This window comes from Phocoena phocoena, chromosome 4 (genome assembly GCF_963924675.1).
Source record: "Phocoena phocoena chromosome 4, mPhoPho1.1, whole genome shotgun sequence".
NCBI classification, from domain to species: domain Eukaryota; kingdom Metazoa; phylum Chordata; class Mammalia; order Artiodactyla; family Phocoenidae; genus Phocoena; species Phocoena phocoena.
In genome coordinates, this window is record NC_089222.1 from 133,587,599 (window position 1) to 133,614,249 (window position 26,651).

At 41.2% G+C, this 26,651-nt stretch overlaps 1 protein-coding gene across 1 annotated transcript in view; it reads right to left on the bottom strand.

Annotated features, from left to right (window-relative positions):
* SCAF4 (SR-related CTD associated factor 4) overlaps positions 1-19,468 on the bottom strand; it is a 56,217-nt gene extending 36,749 nt beyond the window's left edge. The window contains exon 1 of the mRNA XM_065875907.1: positions 19,082-19,468. Coding sequence (XP_065731979.1) covers positions 19,082-19,468 — 387 coding nt within the window. The remainder of the gene's footprint in view (positions 1-19,081) is intronic.
* Between the last annotated feature and the right edge of the window lie 7,183 nt (positions 19,469-26,651).

Genomic DNA, 26,651 nt, shown 5'->3' on the forward strand with positions numbered 1-26,651 from the left:
TCCTTGAGAATAAAAGCTCACTAATTGAAAAACAATTAGAAAGGAGACAGTAATCTTTGAAACTATAAAAACCAATGAGAAAATACGAAATGATTTAAAATATTTCAACTTCAACACAAACTGAAAAATATCAACACTGCATGAAATATACAGCACACATTTTATAAAAGGGCATGTTCTGCCCATTTCTAAGTTATAAAAGTTATTAAGACAGTTGTTTATTACCGTGGTTCTATTTCCTTCTCTGGACCTTAAAGCAGAGAAAGGGGAGACAAAAAGTTTACACATGGATCTTAAGAATAAGCAACAGTGGGACTTCCCTGGTGGCACAGTGGTTAAGAATCCGCCTGCCAGTGCAGGGTACATGGGTTCAATCCCTGGTCTGGGAAGATCCCACATGCCGCGGAGCAGCTAATAAGCCCGTGCACCACAACTACTGAGCCTGCGAACAACAACTACTGAGCCCACGTGCCACAACTACTGAAGCCCACGCGCCTAGAGCCCGTGCTCCACAACAAGAGAAACCACCGCAGTGAGAAGCCCGAGCACCACAACGAAGAGTAGCCCCCGCTCGCCGCAACTAGAAAAAGCCCACGCGCACCAACAAATACCCAACACAGCCACAAAAAAAAAAAAAAAAAAGAATAAGCAACAGTGAGAACTACTTCCCTGGCCATTAAAAGCTTAGAGACTCATATTTCAATGAAGCCTAAGCCAGAGCTAATATTCATTTAATGTCCCAAATAGCACTTCTTGATTATTTCTGCAGTAGGGAACTCCTCATATTAAAACAAAACAAGACAACTGAGCACAGAAGACAGACCAGTGGTATCTTCTGATGAAACGCTCCACAGTCTATACTTAAATCATAATTTATTTAAAAAAATTAAAATACGGACTACAGGCAATAGAACAGCAAGAGAGCATTCAAGTGCTACCATCTAAGAGACAGACGAATGGTGTTTATTCCACTAAAGAAGGCACAACTCAGGAAAAGAGGAGGGAACCAACACTGAGTGCTTATGTATAAGGAAGAATTACCTTTGGTGGTACATTATCTTATTTAATCATATTAACAGTTAACATAGATTGTTACACCTATTTTGAGATGATACCCAAAGGGATTGCATCTGTTTTCGGATGATGCCCAGGGAACGGGTCTGGACTAGAATTTGTTGATTTTAAAGCTTACAATCCTTAATAGCATAGTCTTCTCCTTATACAATTGCTGCTTATTGACTAAATACATGCAGAGACCATTAACTATAATGGGGAACACAGACAAAATATCAAGTAGGCATCTGTGCCTGTCTATATGTATACTGTATTGATTCAGGGATAATGATAAGACATAATGAATTTAATTTGGGATGCCTACTGAATATTCAGGTAGAGATTTCAGCAGACTGGAAAATGCATCCTGAACAAAGAAGAGGTTCTGCTAGAAACTGAAAGGTCACAGAATCAAAGCCATGAGGATGAGTAAGACGAGAACAAAGATGATATAATTAACTAGGGTATACCAAATATTTCAATGTGGTACAGAGAAGGGAGCTGCACAAAGGAACACCAGGAAAATAACAGAAAGTAAAGGTATTTGGCAAGGTCAAATGCTATAAATTAGCTTTTGTGTATGAACGACTAGTATATCATCTGCACCAGGGCAAGTGCTCAATAAACATCAGTAGGTGCAGTGTTCTCCCTGTTATTACAGATCTGCATTCAGAATTAATGTAATCTGTCAAAGAAAACAAATGTGTCAAAGTAGCCAGAGAAAACCATGCAATTCTCTTATATAAAATAATAGCAGCAGTAGGACCCAAAAGGTACAAAACCTCCTTAGAAAGCCTTAGTAAGAAAAAAATACTTGTCAGCAACAGATATGAGTTTGTCTTTTTGCTGTCACCAGCTAAATAACTATTCGAAAATACTAAATATGAACACTGCTCTGCTGGGTGCCTGATTTACAAAGTATTCTAAAAATTATGAAGAATCACTCACAATGATCCCTTATATCAATAAAGAACAGTTTCAAAAGAAGATAAGGAAGGAGCATATTTGGCCCATGACACCTGTAGAATTCATAGTGTTTGGGGGTTAGTCAAAGTAACATGATACTCTGCTATTTATTAACAGTATGAACATTGACAAGTTTAGTTAACCTTTTCTAAATATCAAGGATTTCTGAAATCTGAAAAAAAGGATTAATAGCACTCACTTCACCTCGTAAGACTGTTAAGATTAAATGAGATAATGTATATAAATCTCTTAGCCTAGTACCTGACATATAAATGGCTCAGTAAATAGAGGTATATAATGCCCTGGGAATCTTGACACACACCTCGAGTTTAATTTTGTTATGGCTTACCATAATACCTTTTTTGTATTACATCTACTATTCAAGTGCTGACTGAAATTTAGAGAAATTTTCTCTATACTGAAAATACAGTAGTATCAAAGAGTTTTAAAGCTGTATAGCACCTTAGTATGTAATCCAGTACTCATACCAAATTCAGCACTGCTTTCACAATACACCCGGCAGGTCCCATATTAGTCCACAGGCTTAATAACTCATAACTAACCTTACCCAACGGTTACAGCAGTCTTCTTTGTACTGACCCCAAATCTCCCTTCTGATAACCTTCCCTCCCTCTCCTGTTCTAGTTTTGCCTCTGGAGCACAGAACAACAGTGATCTTTCTCATGTGATAAAATAAATATAACTAAGCATGTTTCCCTTTCTCTTATCTTCTTCAACTACTAGCCAAATGATATGATTCCTAGATCCGACTATCCTGGCTAATTCCTTTTAAGTATAATAAACCAAAATAAACAGAGCCCGGATATGTTCCTGTAGAATCTAGTGGATTGTCTTTTGTATTAGTTTCCTATTCCTGCAGTAACACATTAGCTTAAAACAACACTTTTGGAAGTCAGAATCTCCAGACTTCCCTGGTGGCGCAGTGTTTAAGCATCTGCCTGCCAATGCAGGGGACATGGGTTCAAGCCTTGGTCCGGGAAGATCCCACATGCCGCAGAGCAACTAAGCCTGCGTGCCAAAACTACTGAAGCTTGCACGCCTAGAGCCCATGCTCCCCAACGAGAAGCCACCGCAATGAGAAGCCCGTGCACCACAAGGAAGAGTAGCCCCCGCTCACTGTAACTAGAGGAAGCCTGCACGGACCAACAAAGACCCAACACAGCCAAAAATAAATAAATTTAAAAATAAATAAAACTGTACCTTGTTTTAAAAAAAAGAATCTCACTAGTCTGAAAACAAGGTGTTGGCAGGGCTGCCTTCGTTCTGGGCGCTCTAGGTCAAAATCTATTTCTTGCCTTTTCTAGCCAAAGTGTGCCTAAATTCCTTTGGCTCATAGCTGCTTCTTCCATCTTCAAAGCTGGCAGCATAGCATCTTCTCTCTTCCCTAACCTCTGCTTCCACTGTCAGAGCACTTTCTCTGACTTGCCTGCCTCTCTCAAGGAAGGACCCTTGGGGTTACACTGGGTTCATCCAGATAATGCAGGATAATTAACTCAAACCCTTAATCATATCTGCAAAGTCTCTTTTGCCAGGTAAGGAAACATATTCACAAGTTCTAGGATTCAGAACATGGACATCCTGGGGTAGGGGAGATCATTTATTACTTTTTAAAAAGTGCTTAATTATTAACTCACATTTATAATCAACTGAAACCTTCAGACTGTTTTCACTGGAATCTTTATCAAAACTAGATCTTCATGTTGATTTTATGTTGGTTTCTGACAGTCCTTTCAATCTACTTAGGTAGTCTGGAAATGATTTTGTTTTCAGTGTAGCAGCTATTCCAATCAGTTTGCAAATTTCACGAACTACTTTATATGGCTTCCTCCAACCCCATGGTTTTTTAAATATTAAAAACAGGACCTACTTGTAGGATGACCTTATGTGATATTCCTTGGGCCCTGCCAGTCAGCTAAAATTCACTTAACAATACTCTCATCCTATCTATGTATTTTTTAAATTTATTCATGATGAAATCATGACAAATATCTTTCTAAAATATTTGGTTTAGAGTCATCACTAGACAAACAAACTTTACAAAAGAAAAATGTTTAATTTGGCCTGTGAGAATCTGTTCTGGCTCCTAGTGACTAGATCTCTCTAGACAAGAATCTCTTTCAATGGGATACTTACCCCTACCTTCCCCCCACTTAAACTTTTAAGTATTTGCTTTCCTTATTTTATAATGAATTATACTGATGATATCTAGTACTCCTTCCTTTGCTATTATGACCTCCAAGATGATAAATTCTGGCTTAAGCTCCTGTTATTAATAATTAATTACAAAGTTCAATTTAAGGAAAAAATTTGAATGCTTCCAAAAAGAAATACATACACTCACAGTAACAGGCTGGTACTCAAATCTCCCTTCTGACAGATGAAGATATCAAAGTGTTCAAGTCTACAGTCTTCCCTCCTCTTTCGTTCATCTGACTCATCAAATCTGATACACTGGCTTCAACCAAATCAAGAGTTAAAGGCAACATAACTTAAATGTTTGCTTGTAAAATATATTTTATAAAAGTACACATTAGGGCTTCCCTGGTGGCGCAGTGGTTGAGAGTCCGCCTGCCGATGCAGGGGACGCAGGTTCGTGCCCGGGTCCGGGAGGATACCATGTGCCGCGGAGCGGCTGGGCCCGTAAGCCATGGCCGCTGGGCCTGCGCGTCCGGAGCTTGTGCTCCGCAATGGAAGAGGCCACAACAGTGAGAGGTCCGTGTACCGCAAAAAAAAAAAAAAAAAAAAAAAAAAAGTACACATTAAATTTAACAAAACAAAACTTAGTAGAAAAATCTTTTAAAATCATCATCTCCACAAAGATGCTTTTTTGTCCATCTAATTACAGCCTGAATATAGCTCCGTAAAATACTTACTGCTAGAACAATTACAGTCCCTTCTTACCTGGCATTTCAGTTTATGCCTTTACCAAAGCTAACACTTTCTTAATACTGGGCATTTAATGTGATGGGGGGAACAGGTGTGTGTGTGTGTGTGTGTGTGTGTGTGTGTGTGTGAGAGAGAGAGAGAGAGAGAGAGAGAGAGAGAGGGAGGGAGGGAAGGAGGGAGGGAGGGAGGGAGGGAGGGGGGAGGGAGGAGGGAGGGAGGAGGGAGGGAGGGAGAGGTGGGGCACACAGGGAAAGGGGAGCTGCAAGCACATGCTAGACAAGTATCATTATGCCACTCTACCTGAAAGCAGAATATTGCATATGAGTTAATCAATAGCACATACAAACAGTAAGAGAGAAAATAAAACTGAAAACTGTACATAGGAGAGTAACTCAATTAACAAAGAGAACCCCAAACTAATTAATATAGAAAAAAAAATGTTCAGTCTTATCAATAGTCAAAAAGGTATAAATTAAGACAATGAGATACAGTTCAATTATCTAACTGTCATGAATGTAGATTAGCATGAAGCAAAGAACTTAAAAAGTCCATATCTTTTAAACCAACAATTCTACTTTTAGAAATTTATCTAAAATAATCAGATGTTCCCAAATTTCCCAAGATGACTTTTAAAATTAGAAGATAATTCATGTTATTGAAAAGATCTGGTAACCATATATAAAGTTTCCATACACAAGTGGAAGGGAAAAAAAGACTGAAATACTCTAAAATGTTAATGGTATTTGGTAGAATACTTTCTTATTTTCTAGCTTAAATTTACCTAATTTGCATTAATTTTATTTTTTTGTTTTTATAAACGTTATTTTTAAACATTTTTTAATTTTGTTGTGATTTCTCATTCTTTTTAAAAAAGTATTTATTTAATTTACTTATTTTCTTTATTTTTTTTGGGCTGCTTCGGGTCTTAGTTGCAGCACTCGGGATCTTCGTTGTGGTGCGCGAGCTCAGTAGTTGTGGCGCGCAGGCTGAGTTGCCCCACAGCATGTGGGATATTAGTTCCCCAACTGGGGATCAAACCCACGTCCCCTGCATTGGAAGGTGAATTCTTTACCACTGGACCACCAGGGAAGTCCCATAATTTGCATTAATTTTAAAATGAAAAACTTAAAATTCATGGATTAACAATGAAAAACTTTGTGTCTTGAGACACAAAAATGCATTTCTCCAACTTGACTGTAAATAAATATACAGAATCATCATTATCAGGTACAACCTGTCCGTGGAGTAAATCGTGTCTTTGAAGTTAACAGTTATGTTTAAATCAATGCCTTGTAAACCTTTAACACAACTTTTCAAAATTGCTGAAACAACATTTTAAAAATAAAATTTGCCATTTTAAATCTTTATAACTGAAGCCTCTGTGCACATAAAACCCAAATCTGAAAAATTTCTTAAATATATTTTTGACATCTGTGCATTAAAGAAAGCATCCCTTTTAATTACTGATATATGATTTACTCCCATGTAAACTCTATTTACTTTCCAGAGAGTCAAATCCTTTGAAACGCAAATAATTAACTAATTTTCCACTTGCTTAGAGGACTGTCTGGAGACAAGACAGGTCTGGCATTAATACAAAATATACCTAACAATAGAGCAAATTTACATGGCTCTTTAAAACAGAGATGAGAAAAAGAAACTGTACTGTTCTCCTGCTCCTACAGAGCAGGGTCTTTACTTTGACTTAAACACTACAAAATAGTTCTATTTATTTCTCCATAAAAGTCACTTTTCAGACTTCTAAAGCTTCCAAGCCATATATTTTTACAAACAACAAACCTACAAATAATATTCTCAAGTTTAAAGAGTTCTAAAATTTTTCATACTTAGATCTACACTTCTTTACCTTACTACACTTTCCCACAAACACATAAACTTTTCTCCTGGTTCCAGAATTTAGAGAAGTGCTTTACAAAATACACACATGTAAGTTCAAATATATACTGTTAATATTAAATATGAAACCACTTTCAAGTTAACTACTTAAGTTTCTATGTGCTTTATGAAAATAGAATATAGTAATATAGCAAACAGGAGTTTAAACTTCATCACTTTTTAATTATATCACCAACTCCTAATTCTGTTACCATTTGCTGCTGGCAGGACTAATTTTCTAAGTAGTTAATTTCTGACAACTCACTTGCTACCTTGCTTCAAAGTATGCCCTAATTTATTCTTCAACTAAGACTAACTCCCTTACAATTTTCAAGGGTCTACCCTTCACTCAAACTTTTTACTTTAGAACTAAGGCTGCCTCCCCCGAATCAGGGCTTTTAACTCCTTCAGCTCCACTTACTACAACAGGTCATTTTTTATTCCTTACCTCCATTTTGATTCACTGAACTGCGATCAATCCTCAACTTCCTTTTCACTTGTTAGAGAAATAGGTCAGGATGTGATTTTAGGAAATGCCAAATATTTTATCCATGCCATTACTCTACTTTACTAGCATAGATGCCAGGTTTCAAAATCACTTTTACTGTGCCTCACTAAGTAAACTTTGTGTCCACCCAAAGTTGGCCATAAAACATTTTTATGAATTAAATAGTTCCTTCCAGACTTCAATCGAAGAAATAAAAATTTGTTCCAGGATATAAAATCATCTGATTAGAAGAAAAAAAATTATCTCGTATATATTTTATCTATACCTATTTTTCTCCCACAAAGTTGTAATGACTAGATCTATACAAAAGAATGGGATTAAAACTGAAAATGTTAACATTTATAAAATCCCTAATTAATTTAAAATTTTAATTGTGAATATAAATTAATAAATGAAACATAAACACCTAAAAGCATATCTTAAGTTTTAAACATTGATTGCATCTATTGCATTATTGTGGATGACTTAAAAACTCCCAAACTGCATCATTCTTAAACTTCGGCGAATCCTTCCACAAATATACATTACAGTGCCTTGCTACCTTGCTTCAAGTATACAAAAGTTGTTTAGGGAGCCCTCTCCCTTCATAAACAATAGACGAAGATCAGCTGCTCGAAAAACTTCAGAGTAGCCATGTGGGGCTGTAGACTGGGCTCAGGCAGCCTCTTACAGTACTCTGTCAAATCACACCACCCCTCCCGTTTCCTTACCTCTAAAATGGAAGGAAGGTAAAGGCATATATAAAACACCTAACTGGTATGCTGGCATCTGGTTGGTATTTAATGAGCAAATGCAGGATTCATTTCCTGTCCTTCCCTTGAACTGGCTCCACTGGATTACTTCTTAAAATAGCATGTAAAACTAAAGATATCCTTTGAACAAACTTAGGATTCAGGATCAACAAAATAACTTCCAGAGCCACTCAGTAGCTAAGATATTGTTTTCAACCTGATAGAAAATAAGATCAAGCAACAAAACAATGAAAATGGTGTTAAAACCTGACTTTTTTGTGTTTTTCTTTAAACAGCTTTGAGATATTAATATACCATAAAACTCACCCCTTTAAAATGTACAGCTCTGTAGTTTTTGCTATATTCAGAGTTATACAACCATCAACACTATTTAATTTCAGAGTATTTCATTACACCCCAAAGAAATTCCATACCCATTAGCAGTCACTTCCCATTCCTCCCTCATACCACCACCAATAAGCTACTTTCTATCTCTATGGATTTGCCCATTTTGGATTATTTCATATATTTAAAAAACCCCTAACTTCATAAAATATGCTCTTATATTTACTCAGAAATGGTTAAGGCCTTTATAAAGATTTGAATGTATCTCTGAATCCCAAATGTGGCTATCCTTTCTAAAGTGATTTATCATCCAGCAACTCTTAATTACAGTAAACTAGATAATATATGACCATTAAAGTTTAAAAGAGTATTTTATGTTTCCTAAAAGCTTAAAAGTGCTATCACCCTAAATTTCCTTATTATAGGTTTCCTTTAAGCAGGGTATTATAATTCTACATCAGCTAAAACTAACCTCTGACAAAAGGAGGAATAAAGTGGAATACTCATGGTAAAGTGCATAAAGATATTTAGGGGATATTGCAGAAAAAGATTTACAGACTACAGGGTTAGTCAACTATCGCTCTCCAGAGTAATAACACACCTGTAGAGGGACAGTGGGAAAAGTCCACCCAGGGGAAGGCAGAAAGTGGGTGAACTGTCTATAAAGACTCTAAATAAAACAATAGAACTGTTTGAGAATTGTTTTATTTATCACCAAATACTAGCAATTCTAAATAATATCAGGGATAAAATATTCCTTCCCCTAAAACATTTTGTTGACTGAGATTCTTGTTTTAAACTACTGCTGTGGTAACTGATAAGTTTTTAATACATAAGCATCAAATCTGTACATTTTTATTATGTATCCTTTAATAAGCGATCTACTCTAAGTGGAATTTCATTAGGAAACCTTCCAGTTATATGATCAGTGCATAGAACATGCAGATTCGTTACACCTGTTCATTTGGAGAATGACTACAAAGAGGTTCAGGACGGCCTGCACTCGCCTCAGGGTCAGTTTACATCTGCAATTCTGTAGTTCCTATGTATATATATTCGTATGTTTAAATGGTACGTTTAAAGTATGATAGCTGTTTGCAAGTCTTCTTTCCTGATATACCTTTTTTTTCTGGTGTAAATACTTAAAAACAGCCAGAATTAGTCTTTAACAAAGAAACACAAAGCTTGATGATCCATGAACAAAAATTATGGAGAATGCCATTACACATAATTTCAAAGATGTTCACCAATCATAATAGAGACCTACACTGAAACTCTGGGTGAAAATATTTTAGTGAAAATTTTTTGACTGAGAGTATATTTGGAAGTCACTAGAATCGATGCCAAAAAAAGACATGGACAATATTGTGATTTCTAGAATTTACTGTGAAGTGAGCTTTTTCTAAATTTCTGCTAAAGGAAACCTTATGTTTAAGTCATCCCAACTACTGTATATGTGCTGCTTCACATACAACCTTTAGTAATTAGAATTAATGAGAAGTGTTTTTTCAGTCACTTACAGGTGAAGGTAAAATTGCTAAATCTGACTATAACTGTCTACTGAACTCAAATATTGTGAAAATCAACTGACAATCATTGACAAATATGCAGAAGTTAAGGCTTAAAAGGAAACTGGATTATTATTCATTACTGTGACAGAGCAGGATGTAGATAAAATTTTCTACTTTTATCAAAAAAGTATTAATGAAATTTAAAAATATTAATCAATTACTTCTCTCTGTTGTAATATTTATTTGTAACTGGCATGAAGTTCAAATTTCTTTCCTGGCCAATTTCATGATTATTTCTGAGAACAGTTTTGTTGTAGAAGATGAATATGTTAAAAAAAAAAAAAGAAGAAAAAGAAGGAAGTTCTGCTCTGGATGTCAAATATGCTAGGTACACTACTGCTCTACGATCTCTTCCAAGTGACCCACATGGATTTACACCAAAAGTCACAAATTATCCAAACACCAATTATAACTTTCAAGGGGTACTTGGATGACCCTCTACTTTTCACTGAGCCCTGCTATCTCCCAACCGCCCCCCAATCTAAACCTTGGCTTCTAATTCTTTTTTTTTAAAAAACATCTTTATTGGAGTATAACTGCTTACAATGGTGTTAGTTTCTGCTTTATAACAAAGTGAATCAACTATACATATATCCCCATATCTCCACCTTTTTGCATCTCCCCCCTCCCACCCTCCCTATCCCACCCCTCTAGGTGGTCACAAAGCTCTGAGCTGATCTCCCTATGCTATGCGGCTGATTCCCACTAGCTATCTATTTTACATTTGGTAGTGTATGTATGTCCTTGCTACTCTCTCACTTCGTCCCAGCTTACCCTTCCCCCTCCCCCCATCAAGTCCATTCTCTACATCCGCATCTTTATTCCTGTCCTGCCCCTAGGTTCTTCATAACCTTTTTTTTTTTAAATTCCATATGTATGTGTTAGCATACGGTATTTGTTTTTCTCTTTCTGACTTACTTCATTCTGTATGACAGACTCTAGGTCCATCCACCTCACTACAAATAACTCAATTTTATTTCTTTTTATGGCTGAGAAATATTCCATTGTATATATGTGCCACATCTTTACCCACTCATCTGTCGACGGACACTTAGGTTTCTTCCATGTCCTGGCTACTGTAAATAGAGCTGCAATGAACATTGTGGTACATGACTTTTTTTTTTTTTTTTTTTTGCCGTATGCAGACCTCTCACTGTTGTGGCCTCTCCCGTTGTGGAGCACAAGCTGCGGATGCACAGGCTCAGCGGCCATGGCTCACGGGACCAGCCGCTCCGCGGCATGTGGCATCTTCCCGGACCGGGGCACGAACCCGTGTCGCCTGCATCGGCAGGCGGACTCTCAACCACTGAGCCACCGGGGAAGCCCACATGACTCTTTTTGAATTATGGTTTTCTCAGGGTATACGCCCAGTAGTGGGACTGCTGGGTCATACAGTAGTTCTATTTGTAGTTTTTTAAGGAACCTCCATACTGTTCTCCATAGTGGCTTGGCTTCTAATTCTTAACTCCAGAGTTTCACTGGATTTCTTGTTGAATTCACTACTAACCTGTACAGTGCTTCATCAGTATTATCAAAGTTTCTATGTATTTATCCATGAATTCACAAGCACCAATAAAGAGCTCTAACTATAACACAATAAAAAGTAATTGACAAACCATGCAAATATTGAAAAGAATCAAGGTGACTGGAGCATAATAAATTACAATACTGTTTGAGCAATCTTCTAGTTCTCAAAAAAAAAGCATGACAGGGCTTCCCTGGTGGCGCAGTGGTTGAGAGTCCGCCTGCCGATGCAGGGGACACGGGTTCGTGCCCCGGTCTGGGAGGATCCCACATGCCGCGGAGCGGCTGGGCCCGTGAGCCATGGCCGCTGAGCCTGCGCGTCCGGAGCCTGTCCTCCGCAACGGGAGAGGCCCGCGTAACGCATAAAAAAAAAAAAAAAAAAAAAAAAAAAAAAAAAAGCATGACAGTACATTTTAATTACACTTACTATTAACACAGAAATGTAGACATGTCTCTTCAAGACTAAGCTCTCAACAGATCTTAGTAAGGCCTAATACAAATTTAACTATTACCAACTCTACCAAAACTTCAACTGTTAATAGCTAAGCTGTTTATCCAATATACTACCTGATAACATAGCGTAGCTTGTTTTAGGCTTATTATTAAATCTGCGTGCTGTTGCTCTTAAGCATGCTAAAAAAAAAAGATTCCACATATTATCTCAACAAATGTTATCAATAACACTAAAAGTTCATCATTTATGTTAACATTTTTCCTATCATGTTATCAAGGTGTATCTGAAATGAGACATCTATAGAAAAGTAACCTGTCATACAACTCAATATAAAAAAAAACCAAACCCAAACCAAAAATGGGCAGAAGACTTAAATAGACATTTTTTCAAAGACACACAGATGGCTAACAGGCACATGAAAAGATGCTCAACATCACTAATTACTAGAGAAATGCAAATCAAAATGACAATGAGGTATCACCTCACGTGGGTTAGAACGGCCATCATCAAAGTCTACAAATAAATGCTGGAGAGGGTGGGGGGGGGGGGAACTCTCCTACACTGTTCGTGGGAATGTAAATTGGTGCAGCCACTATGGAAAACAGTATGGAACTTCCCTAAAAAACTAAATTAGAACTACCACATGATTCAGCAATTCTATTCCTGGGTATATATCCAGAAAAAACAAAAATTCTAATTCGAAAAGATACATGCACCCCCAGCGTTCGATACCAGCACTATTTACAATAGCCAAGACGCGGAAGCAACTCAAGTGCCCATCAACAGGTGCACGGATAAAGAAAATGTGGTATATATACACAACTGAATATTACTCAGCCATAAAAATTGAAATATTACCATTTGCAGCAACGTGGATGAAACTAGAGAAAGTTTAGTGAAATAAGTCAGAGAAAGACAAGTACTGTATGATATCACTTATATATGGTATCTAAAAAATAATACAATGAATCTATGTACAAAACAGAAAGACTCCCAGACACAGAAAACAAGCTTATGGTTACCAAAAAGGGGGGGGGGGGCGTATGGGATTAACAGATACAAATTACTATATATAAAATAGATAAGCAACAAGGATTTACTGTATAGCACAGAGATACCCAATATTTTATAATAATATAATAACATATAATGGAATATAATCTGCAAAAAAACCCGGAATCTATGCTACACACCTGAAACTAACACAATATTGTTAATCAACTATGCCTCAAAAAAAGTTTCCTGTAATGATTAAGTGAATTATATTCACTTGGGCTCCATGTCAGAGGACAGCAACCTACAATTTGTACCTGGTAAACAAAAAACACTCCCACAAAAATATACACATACAGGGACTTCCCTGGTGGCGCAGCGGTGAAGATTCTGCCTGCTAATGCAGGGGACACAGGTTCGAGGCCTGGTGCAGGAAGATCCCACATGCCACAGAGCACCTAAGCCCGTGTGCCACAACTACTGAAGCCCGGGTGCCTAGAGCCCGTGCTCCACAACAGAAGCCCGTGCACAGCAACAAAGACCCAACGCAGCCAAAAACAAAACAAAACACAACTCCCACAAAACAAACAAAACATACACATACAAAAACCAACTACCATTTTGTCAACTTTTTATTAGGTACTTTTATCTCCTGAATTCTGTTTCACAAGATTTACAAGCCAACTTTTCCATTACTCCAATTTTTCTCTGAATCAGTTCCTTATCATATGTCCACACATTTTTCTGAAACAAAATACTAAACAAAATGAGAGACTAGGGAGAGGAATATTTTCAACAAGAACATCAGTGATAAATCCTGCTACAGAAAGCTCTGAAGAGCCAGCTTTATTCCACTCACCGTAAAGCCAGACCTCTACTGTTGTCAGAGATAAGCAATTCTCTGAGTCAAGAAAGAGCAGAGGAACAAAACTATAACTTTTAGTATCCCAACTCCTGTGATTAACAGCGTGACATTGTCAAATGAGTTAAGAGAAACCTCCAATTTTACTTCTGTTGCCCTGGTCCTCTACATCTCTTCCACACAGTAAGAACCGTGTTTCAAATCTTTGTCCACTTCTTTAGATAGACCTCTCAAAGAAGAAAGGAATGATCAAAAAGCAACCAGACTGACATTACAGGTTAAAAAAAAAAAGCTTAACATACAATACTCATCATATGACCTAAATTCTAGAGGACAATCATGCCTAGTAATCAATAGGTAAAATATACAATAGCTCATACAGAACAATTTCCAGTGGGAATAGGAAGAGTGGCAGGCTCCCCAATGAGGTGTGGAGCTCAATTCTTCCTTCAGAGAAACATGGTTCAAGACTGACAGCCCAAGTGAATAAGAGCTGCAAAGTCAATTCATGTATTAAAATTACTCATAAAGCTTAATTTGTCTGATTTTAAAGATAAACACAAATATAAAAGCACTCATATTTTCTTCCTGCACTTCAAAGTAGCATTATATGCATACCACACCTCGATACAGTAGTTCTCACAAAGTAACTCCAGGATCCTGGGGGTTGTGGGGAGCGGTGTGGGGAAGAGGGTGTCTGAGTTCCTTTCAGTGGTCTGTGAGGTAAAAACTGTTTTCATATCAATACTAAGACATTTCTTGCCCTTTTCATTCATTTTCTCACAAGTATACAGCAGTTTTCCAGAGGCTACCTGATGCAAGAGACTGAATGAAAAAGTATATACAAGAATTCAAGTTTTATTAAACGTAAGTTTAAATGAGATTTGCAAAAATATAAAACCATGTCACTCTTCTAATTTTTTTTGTTTTGGAAATGTTATTTTTCATTAGAAATGTTATTTATGTTAACATGCAATAGGTACATTATTTTTAATAAATGTGTTTCTCAGCTTAAATTTCTGATATGGTAAATATCAAGATATAACCCATAGATACAAAAGCTCTCTGTGGTCCTTAACTTTTAAGAGTTTAAAGGAGCCAAACTCCAAAGTTTGAGAACAGCTGTCCTAGAGAAACTCTTCCACAAAGAGACATGATTGAGAAAGTTCATTGCAGTGTTGGTCAGTAACAAATGAGAAACAAATGTTCATCAACTGGGGAACCAGATAAATAAAATACGGTCTATTCAAGTAATAGCATACTACACAGCAGTTAGAAAGAACTAAATCTTAATATACAGTATTAATAATGTTTAAGCAAAAAAGCATTGTGGAATATGTACAACATACTACTCATGTATATCAAAATATAGAATATTGTTTAAGAACCAGAGATTGATATTATACTAAATTCAGTACTTGATTGCTTCTGACTGGGGGGGGACAGGGATAGAGGGGATGGGAGGAAAGAAGGACTTTATAATACTTTATTTTAAAATTAAAAACACATAAATAACAACTGTCGATTCCTGTTATATTCTCTGCACGTTTTTTGTACTTTAAACATCTTAAAATCATAGATGTTGCCCCCCCCAAAAAAAAAGTGAGGGAGAGGGAAGAGCTCTTCTTTTGGATTTAGCGAAGACTGATTAAAGGCTAAAAATTCAATCTACAGATTTTAAAAATCCTATCTATAACCTTTATCCATTCAACAAACTTATGAACTACCAAACCCTTCTTATTAAGGAGTGTATATAAACATAGTAGAACACAATTAAGTATCACTGATTTTTTACTCATCTTTCCATCTTTTACAACACTTAACACAGTGTCTTGCCATAAAAGTCCTGTCAAAATGCCTTTAATAACCTTGGCTTTTTTTATCTTCCTTCCTCTCTTATCAGAGATATACTGACCTCTTCTACCTGTGCCTCAGATCTGTCCCCTTCCTCTCACCCACAATTTTGCTCTAAGTAAACCAATCCCTCTAGCTGCTTTAAACTATGCTTTTTTTTTTTTTTGCACATTCTGTCCCTCAACATGCTTTAACTTCTATGCCCATCTAATAGAGACCAGGGCTTGAACACCACTTACTTAGGTTAAGACTTTATATATACACACTATAGAAACATACCAAAGGGCTAGCACCAGTGCCTACTACACTGTTAATTATTCTTCCTTCCCTTCATCCTTGAAGCAACTTTTCCCTGGGAATACCTCACAACCAAACTTCTAAAACAACAAAAACAAACAAAAAACCCCAACTACTTTACATTTGCTACCTCTTATTTCCTTATCTCTCCTATCACCATTCAACTTTAAACTACAGATTCCATTACCCTCAAAGAATTTTGTGGCCTTTTTCTTACTTAAGTCTTAACCTGTGACCACTCCCCTGGTATTATATAAAATATTATCTTCAGGCAGCAATTAAGAGGGGACCATGTGTATTCAAATCTCAGCTCTGCCGTTAACTAGTAGTATGCCCTTGAGAGAATTATTATTCAACTTCTTTGAAAATCAGTTTTCTCACCTATAAATGGACGACTACGCAAGGTTGTAGGAGTATTAACTTAGATATGTATATATAAAGTGACTGGCATGCTATATAGATGCTTATTAAATACTAATTCCTTTGTCTCCCCCTCTCAATTTTCTCTAGGGCACATCTGAGAGTGACTCCCTGATGTCTCCCTCTAATTCTTGCTTCCAAGTTTGAGTCCTACATGACCAACTGCTTGCCAAAAATTCCTACACGACTGTTCCACTCAAACTCAAGCTGTTCAAAATCGAGCATATTTTCCCATCCACTAAATATACTTTTGGTGACTGCTTGTCATGTTAACAGCATCCCCCCTCTCCCAGCACTCAGAATGTGGGGGCAAAAGGTGCTTCTAAACCTACCAGATGTCAAGTCCATGGATTCTTCTGGTCCACATCCTTCCCCTCCTCTCCACTCCCTCTACAGACATGCCAAGTTCAGATTCTACTTGCTTCTCCTACCTCAGTCCCCAACCCGCCAAATTTCTCCAAACCTCTGCCTTCTCCAATATATACTACAAATCAAGCAGTATTTTGATTATCACTCCACTATTTAAAAGCTTCAATTTATCCACGACCTGGAAAAAAAAAATGGAATTCAAACACATCAGAGATGTAAAACTTGTTAGACCCAAAATTATTGATACCTTAATGATTCTTACTTTCCAGTAGTCTCAGGAGTCAAACTACTGTTCCTTATTTCTCACCACTGTAGCCTCTGAATTACTTTTCCAACACCTTCGGAAATCCTGAGACTGACACTTTCTTCTCCGCCCAAGTCTAATCCCCCACGGCCATCCCACAGTACTCTACAAGGGCCCCAAAGGAAGCCATTCTATCCCATATTAAAGCTACTTGCCTAAGTTTTGTGTCCTCTAATAGTTTAGGCTCCTATGGGACAGAGGTCCTCAGCAGTAGTGCCATCGTATTAAGGACACAGCTTTACAGCTAAGCAGGTTTGCAAAATGAAGATTTGGGAGATTTGAAGTTACAGATTTGAACTAATCAATAACATTTCATGAATGGGGGGAATTAACTGAGAAGCACTACAATCAGGCAGGCACAAGGAGATGGATTTTAAAGTCAGACTATTTTCTCCAGAAAAAAGTGTTTTGGGAAGAAAGTCTGGCAGAAGAGAGTTGGAATTGGTAACATACACCTAACATAATGCAATTTGCAGTGATAAAGACTAGGAATGGAAATAGAAATTATTTAAAGAGGAAAATGATCAATGATAAGAAAATTCTCATTTTGTACATTTAAAAAGGTTAAGATACCATTTTCCTCTTTCAAGGGGTCAGTATCATTCCTAATTTTGGTTTTCAAAGTAAAAACTACTGATGACATTTTTCCCGAATTAACATAAGACACTTTGCTTAATAATGTGCTTAATGTGAACTTCCATAATGTCTCAATCAGAATTAAATACTTCTGATCTTAAGAATACACTAAAAACCCTCCTCTCTGTTCGTTAAAACCATTCAAAAAGTTTTTATCTTGAGAAAGAAATGTACTTATCTTCTAAAAAATTGTACCATTTCTATAAAGTCTCATTCATTCAACAAGTATTTGCCAACCATGTGCTATGCGGGGGGGGGTGGGGGGGGTGGGGGGCGGGGAAAGCAAAGAACAGAAACTCCCTGCCCTCATGAAGCCAACATTCCAGTGTATTTTGCCTTAAGGAAACAAAGTCAACTTCCAACCCTGAAATCTTTGGAGCATTATCACAAATTTTCTAGCCATCAAAAATGAGGAAATACTATTTCATCATTTTGAAAATAATCAATACTGAACTTTACAAGACACTGCCCAACTTCTGCAGTTAAGACATGTTATGTATCCATCAGTTGAAGACAAATCATTTATAGGATAATTGATAAAGCAATAAACGGTGCTAACTGCAGTGTTAGTGGAGGATACGTTATTATAGCACTGCAAAGTGAAAGTTACTGCACCCTAATTCTGTCACAAGTGAAACTAAAAAAACCTCACTGTGAGATGCGCCAAGTTTTTAACGCTGTCCCAAGACATCTAGCACTACACTACTACATCTGACTTCTTCAGTGCTGGGTTTATCTTTAGTATTTGGAAAAGGAAGATAATCCAACTCAACACATGACAATTCTTTCCATTCTGTAACTACATTTTAAATCATCAATGGTCAAGACCTCTCCCCTCAAATCGATTCTGAAAAATAGAAATGTGTGGACTCTAAACTTCAAAAACAGCACCTGGAATGTTTGGAGATACAACCAGAGAGCTTTAGGGCGGCAGGCAGCTTTGTTCCCGGTTTTGGGAGGTTTTCACATGTAAATGCTCCCAAAGAAGGGAGCCGAGGATTAACTACCGCGAGAAGGGTGCGAGGGTGGGGGACTGGAGGCCAAAGCCGGCATTCTAGCGGTCTAAGGCGGAGCGAATACTCTTCCCTCCCATTCAACTTTTTAGGTGTCACGTTGGGGCCACAGAGCCCATAAGAGGGTTGGGTTCACGACTCGGTAAGATAAGGAGCCCCGTTTATTAAGCCCACTTCCCAAGTGTAGGAATCCCGGGGGAGAGAGATGAACACCCTCTCCAACTCCTCCCCGACCCGGGATCAGAGTCCAGCCGCTGTCGCGCCGCGGCCCGAGCAACAGGAGAGCCGAGGCCACCGCTCCGCCAGCCCTGCGACCAGCAGATGCTCCGGCTCCCCCCGCCCCCTACGCCCGCCCGCGCTTCTTTCTTAGCCCCTTGCGGGCTCCCGGTACCGCGAAGCCAATACGGGGCTGGAAGCAGAGAGCGAGAGTACCCGGACCTGAAAGGGGGCGAAGTTAGAGGCGCCGACGCGGGCTGGAGGAGGCCGGAAGGGGGCGAGAGGGGCAGCCCGAGGTCGCCGCCCGGGAGTGGGAGGTGGGGGAGGGGTGTGGGGTCGGCTCCCGCGGCCGCCGCGACCTCCCCGGGCCACAGGCCGCTCCGCGCAGGCCCCACCGCCCCGGAACCGGAGCAGGAAGCGTCCCCACCCCGACCTAAGCTTTAAACCTCCGGCGGCAGGAGAAACGACGCCCCGACTCCACGGCAGGCCCGGCACCCTCCTGTTCCAAGCACCCCTTACCTCTTGGTTGAAGGCGTTGACGGCGTCCATGTTCGCGCTGCGGCGGCGGCTGCTCCGGGCCCGCCGGTCACATAGACCTCGCGCCGCGGCGAAGCGGGGCCGGGGAACCGGCCGGGCCTGAGGGGCCGGCGGAGGCGATGAGCTGCGGAGCTGGAGGCCGGGCAGGAAGAGGCTGCGGCCGAGGCGGCGGGGCGGGCGGCCGAGGCAGAGGCGGCGGGGTGGCGGGCCCCCTCTCAGTCCCGTTCGGAGGATAAGGAAAAAGAGGCGGCGGCGGCCCTGGGCTCCAACATGTCCGTTTGGTGGTGGCGGCTGCGCTCTGCGTCTCGCTGACACGGCCCCCCGCGCCCTCACGCACTAGCCCACACTGGCCCGACCGGCAAGCGGGCGGGCCTCTCTCTCCACCTCGCCAGCGGGATGGCGGCAGCTGCCCGAGTCCACGCCGCGCGGGGCACGCTGGGACGGCTCGGGCCTCCCAGCTCTTCCTGTGCCCGGCTCCAGCCCCGCCCCGCCCCGCCCCGCCCCCGCTGGCCCCGCCCCGCCCCGTCCCGCCCCGCGCGTGCGCGCGCGCCGCCCGCCCAGCCGCTAGCGCGTGACGCCGGGCAACGGAGCGCTTTCCCGCCCGCTGCGGCCGCGGGCCGAGAAGTGTGCTTAGCCCAGAGACTGGGTCCCCGAGAGGGGCGCCGGCGAGCGCGGGGTCCCAGGGCCAGGAGTCTGGCACGGAGAGGGCCAGTGCACACGCGCGCCCCTGCCCGACACGGCGCTCCCCGGTGCCTTTTTGTGTGCCATTCTGCCCAGGCAGGCCCTGCACCCGTCAGGGCTGGCGGGCTCGGAGCCACTTGCCCTCCGCTGCCTGGAACAAAGGGCTCAGGATTTGACCTCAGCCCGCTGAGCGTGCATTTGCAGGCTCCCGTGCAGGCTCTGCCGATGCAGTCCTGTGTCTGCCCTAATCGTGAGGGTTAAATCTGCCTGAGCTGGAGCCCCGAGAAGGACATGCAGGCACTGGATATCCACGCAGGCTTAAAGGAGCCCCTGTGCAGCCTTGTGCCGCGAGAGGAGTGGATTCGCTGAACACTAATATCTATTCCCCAAACCACGTTGTTTCCTTTTAGGTGGAAAGACTGTTCTGATTAACTTCCCGTGCAACCTACTGCCTGCCGGGCACTGTGCTGGGTTCTGGGAATATGGAAATTAAAAGATACTTTTCTTTCCCGCAGGCAGCTCGATTTAGTAGGAGAGGATAGGCAAATGAGCGGGTAATAACTAAAGCATGTTAAGTGTTAGGGCAGAGACTCTGTGGAACAAAGGACAAAGATATTCATCTGACTGGAAGTCCAGGAAAGCTTTTTAGAGGAAGTGGCACCTGAGCTACATCTGGAAGAAGCAGCAAGAGTGGTTGGAGAAGGCACTGTGGCCTAACTGAGCTTGACGAGTACTGTGGCATTACCCAAGGAGGACGAGCTGGAGCTTATGGAGTAAGGAGGAGGACTGAGATCAGGTCTTGAAGAGCCTCTGTGTCCTTCCAAGGAGTTTGGATTTTGTCCCCAAGGCAGTGGGAAGCCATTGAAAGCTTTTAAGAGGAGAGTGGTGTCATGCAATATGCTCTTTCACGACTAATGTGTAGAGTAGCAAGAGTGGGGTCAGGGAAAGAATAGCCCTAGCCCTCAGCCCAGGGGATGCTGAGAGCTTAAGGCAATGGAGTAGAGGAGAGACAAGGTCAGGTAGTTAAGAAGGGAAATGGATGGGTTGGGACAGAACAACTATGAGGTTAAGGAAGAGGGAGGTATCAAGGAGGATGCTCTAGGTATTTGCTTGATGAAGGACATGGGTGGTGGGTTTATAAGTTAGGGAATATATGGGTAGGAAGGAATGGGTTTGAGTAAAGGCACAGTAATGGTTTAACACTTGTAGATCGTTTACCATGTGCCAGGGTCTATCTGACATGCCATTCTGTGTTATTTCGTTTAATTTAACGGGCTTCTGTGTGACGTGGCTATTGGTAATGCCCCTGTTTTATAGTTGAGGAAGTGAGACCCAATTCAGTTAGCTAACATGCCCAAGGCCAGATGATCTCCTTCTGGTGCCTGTGGAGTTTGAGCTGCCCCTGGCGCAAATAAGTGAAGGTGTCTAAGAGGCAGTTGGGTAAACGCGTGTGGAGTCAGGAGAGATGGCTGAGAGGAGGTGGAGGTCTGGGAGTCAGTAGTGCAAAGCATGCTGGGAGGAGCTGAAACTGACAAAGGGACACGAAACTGGAAACTCAGCTATGTGAGGGGTAAGAAGCTAGAGTGAGAACAGGCCAAGAAAGAGCATGGGAGAAGCGGTCAGCCTGGTCCGGTGCTGAGGGTAGAAGTCAGCAAGGTAAAGGTTAGAAAGTACCTGCTAGCAACTGGGATCTCAGGAGGAACGTTGGCAGGAGTGGAGAGGGCCGAAGCCAAACTGATGTGCCCTCAAGAAGGGAATGCAGGGACTTCCTTGGTGGCACAGTGGATAAGACTCCGCACTCCCAATGCAGGGAGCCCAGATTCAATCCCTGGTCTGGGAACTAGATCCCACATGCATGCCACAACTAAGAGTTCTCATGCCACAACTAAGGAGCCGTGGAGCCGCAACTGAGGACCCCCCGTTGCCACAATTAAGACCCGGTGTAGGGACTTCCCTGGTGGTGCAGTGGTTAAGAACCCGCCTGCCAATGCAGGGGACACGGGTTTGATCCCTGGTCTGGGAAGATTCCACATGCCACTGAGCCTGTGCGCCACAACTACTGAAGCCTGCACGCCTAGAGCCCGTGCTCTGCAACAAGAGGAGCCACCCACTGCAACAAAGAGTAGCCCCTGCTCTCTGCAACTAGAGAAAGCCCACGCACAGCAACAAAGAACCAACGCAGCCAAAAATAAATAAATTAAAAAAAAGACCCGGTGCATCCAAATAAGTAAATAAATATATAAAAAAAAAAAAAAAAAAAAGAAGGGAAGGCAGCAGGAGATATTTTACAGCCTTGACTGTGAAGGCAAGTTTGTGAGGGCCCCAGGGAAAAGCTGCAGGATGAAGGAGGAGTATACTTGTTTCTTTTAGGATGTGAGATGATGTGTACTCTTAATTATTTGTTGAAGGAAAAAAAAAGTATTCTTTGGGGGCCCATCTAACATCTACTTCGTTTCACTCCCTTTTTATCTCTCAGCTGAACTACGGTTATATTTTTTTAAGCCCATTTTGCTTCTCTCAGAGTAGTCATACATAGGACCACCAACATTGCATTAGAAAATATAGTTCTTGGGGACTTCCCTGGCGGTCCAGTGGTTAAGACTCCACGCTTCCACTGTAGGGGGCACGGGTTTGATCCCGAGTGCTATGCGGTGTGGCCAATAAAAAAGAAAATACAGTTCTTAGTAGATCTACCCTTTGGCTTTTCTGGATCTCCGTTGTCTACCAAATCCTGTCCAAGACCCCCATACCATGTTGCCAGCCTACTGCCAGGGCACAACCCAAGTTTTGTCATTTCCTGGACACGTCTGGGAATTGACACAGCTTGCCTTTTTTGCTGTCATGTAAAATCTCTCCCGGCTTCTCCATGTAGGCAGGCCCATTTAGCATCAGGTTGATATTCAGACATTACCTCCTTTCAATCATTAATCACTTATCAGGCACCTACTTTGTGTCAGGCACTGTGCTGAAAAGCTTCCCCACTCTCCTCCTAGCCAGACTCAACATCTCCCACCATATGCTTCCATGACCCGGCTATAGCACATCTTACCTTGTCTTGTTATTATCTGGAAAAGTCTGCTGTGCCCTTGCCCTTCCCCTCCCTCTTTCTGTGAACCGTGGCAGATCTTAAAAATGGGCCCACAAAGCCTAATGGAATTCCTTCTCCCCCAGCTCATATCTGCAATCTTCTTTCCTCCTGTGAGTCAGGGAAATGGATTTGCCTAAGGAAGTTTGAAGTCTTGAGCTGGGGGGAAGGTGGTGAGTTCAGCTTCAGACATTTTGCATTTGGGACTCAATGCATGATAGCTCTTGAGCTCTGTAATGGCTGCTGAACTGAGGGAATGATGGCCAGGAGGAGAACATTTCCTGTGCACCATTCTACTGAGATATGAACGTACAAGGAACAAGATTTGACATCTAATATCCTTGTGTTTGAGGTAGATAATTTAGATTTAGGGGGTTCTTTTCTATATAGAGTTGTTTGGTTTATATGTTACAGTGTTTGGGAGGTCTTTTAAACAAGTTGTTTGGGGAATATGTGTTGTTGACTAGGCTTTGGGTGCCTTGGCAGCATTTTCTACCATTTTTCTTTTCAGAAGATAGAGGCAGCACCTCTATCTGCTTTGGGACGTCTGGCAACCACTTGCAGAACTACTGCTGGACTTCTGTCTCTGTCTCTCCAGGCACACAAGTCAAATCGTGCAATAGGAAATTAGGGGCTAATAACAAAAACTCATGAGATCTGTCCTTTGTGAGCACACCTTGAAGCAGTAGGAATGCGGCCTATTAAAAAGATGGCTGGAGGATCATAAATGCATGCGACAAGAATCAGCAAGACATTTTATCCACTTGCAAACTTGCCTTCTCTCAAAGAACATAGATTTAACAGATTCTTGTATTCATAATGTGTGTGTGGAAATAGACAGTTCTGAAAAGCCGTTCCAAACAAACTTGTTTTTAAAAAGAGTAGATGAAATCAATATTCAGAGGAAAGAAAAGATGGCATTCAGAAAGTAGTATTCTGGTTAATTCTGTGCCCTTCACATGTCAACTCACTCTCTTGAAAAGAATGCTGGCTACAGTCTGCAGGTGTGGAGAATACAGAAAGAAAGCATCTCACTCCTGAATAGCCCAGAAGAACATTCATAGATAAGAATTCAAGAGAAAACAGATTCTTTCTAATGCGTTACCCCATATACTTTCTGGAGCAAGTATAAACTAATGATACTGTACAAGATTCTTCCTTTCTTCTTGGTCTGCTTTCCTTCTCTGGCCAGCTTCCTCCCCTTCCTGAGATTTCACCTGACACCTCTGTGACCCCTCTCCCTCCCCACTTAGAGATCTGAAATCTCTCCTGGTTTACATTTCCAACTACCCACTAGAAAATTCCACATGGACGTCCATCCTCCTCTGTCCCCAAGGGACCCACCTGATTCCTTTTCGTGCCAATCTCTATCTCCATGCCCTTTATGTTGTTAGTGCCAAAATAGTGGAAAAAACTATGAGGAAAACAGGAAGTGGAAGAAGGAAGAGCTCAATGTCCGTTGAGGTGACGGGATTTTAGGGAATTTTCACTTTCTACTTAATTTTTCAGCACTTTCTAGACTCCATACAGAAGGCATGTATTACCTTTGTAATCATAAAGAGTAAGCTCCTTACAAAAAGAAACCATACAGATAAGTGTGTAGCAACCCTAAAGTGTTTTGGACAGACAATCTTATTTATGATAGTAAACATATGAGCATATGAGTAATGTATCAGTTAGGGTTCTCCAGAGAAACAGACCATTAGAATAAATATATATATATATATGTGTATATTAAAATATATATTCTCTCTATATATTCTCATATATATACCATTAATATATCTATATTTTTTTCTCCATATATATTTTATATAGAGTTGATCCTTGAAAAATACAGGTTTGAACTATGTGGGTCCCCTTATATGCAGATTTTTTTCAGTAAATATATAGTTGGCCCTACATATCCTCAGGTTCTGCATCCACAAATTCAACCAAATGTGGATAGCAAACTTAATACATCATCCATAGTTGGTAGAATCCATGGATGCAGAACCGGTGAATACAGAGGGCAGACTATGGGACTTGAGCATCCCTCAGTATTGGTATCCACAACAGGTCCTGGAACTAATCCCCCTCAGACACCAAGGGATGACTGTATATGGAGATACATATATACATAAAATCTGCCATCCGCAAACTAGAGTACCAAGAAAGCTGGTGGGGAACTTCCCTGGTTGTGCAGTGGTTAAGAATCCGCCTGCCGATGCAGGGGACACAGGTTCGAACCCTGGTCCAGGAAGATCCCCCATGCCGTGGAGCAACTAAGCCCGTGTGCCACAGCTACTGAGCCTGCACTCTAGAGCCTACGAGCCACAACTACTGAAGCCTGCACGACTAGAGCCCGTGCTCCGCAAAAAGAGAAACCACCACAATGAGAAGCCCATGCACCGCAATGAAGACACAACACAGCCCAAAATAAATAAGTTTGTAAAAAACACCCCCACAAAACTCAAGGCCCTTAAAAACACAAAATATTATTTTAAAAAAAAAAAAGGAAAGAAAACTGGTGGGCAGTCCTAGGCCATGGCCTGAAAACCAGTGCAAGGGCAGGAGAAGATGAGATGTCCCAGCTCTTGCAGTAAGGCAGGAAAAAAAAGAGCTAATTCCTCCATTTTCCACCTCTGTTCTATTCAGACCCTCAGTGAATTGGCTGATGCCCACCTGCATTGGAGAGGGCATTCTATTTTTGTGGTTCCATCAGTTCAGACGCTAATCTCATCCAAAACACCGTCACAGACACACCCAGAAATAACTTATCTCGGTATCTGGTGGCCCAGGCCAGATGGCACAGAAAATTAACCATCAAAAGTAACTGCTAAAGGAAAACAGTTTCTCTTAGCCATATTCTGTCTTACTTAAGAATAGGGATCTAAGATTCTTTTTCCAAAATTGAAATATTAAAATTGGCTTGACTGAAGTGAAATGTGACCTCTCAGGACCGAACTACCCCAATCTAACATTTGCCCTTTTATTCATTCATTCACAAAATAAAGGCAAACACCTACTATGGACAGGCACTGCACTGGGTATTTAGGATATTGCAGTAAGCAAAAACAGATACATTCCAGGACTACTCTGGTGGCGCAGTGGTTAAGAATCCGCCTGCCAATGCAGGGGACACGGGTTCAATCCCTGGTCTGGGAGGATCCCGCATGCCGCGGAGCAACTAAGCCTGTGCACCATAACTACTGAGCCTGCTCTCTAGAGCCTACGTGCCGCAACTACTGAGCCCGTGTGCCACAACTACTGAAGCCTGTGCGCCTAGAGCCTGTGTTCTGCAACAGGGTAAGTCACCACAAAGAGAAACCTGCACGCCGCAACGAAGCGTAGCCCCCGCTCGCCGTAACTAGAGAAAGCCTGTCCACAAACAGATAGATTCCTTCCTCATGGACTACTTCCCCAGAGTCTAATACCTGGCCCTGATGT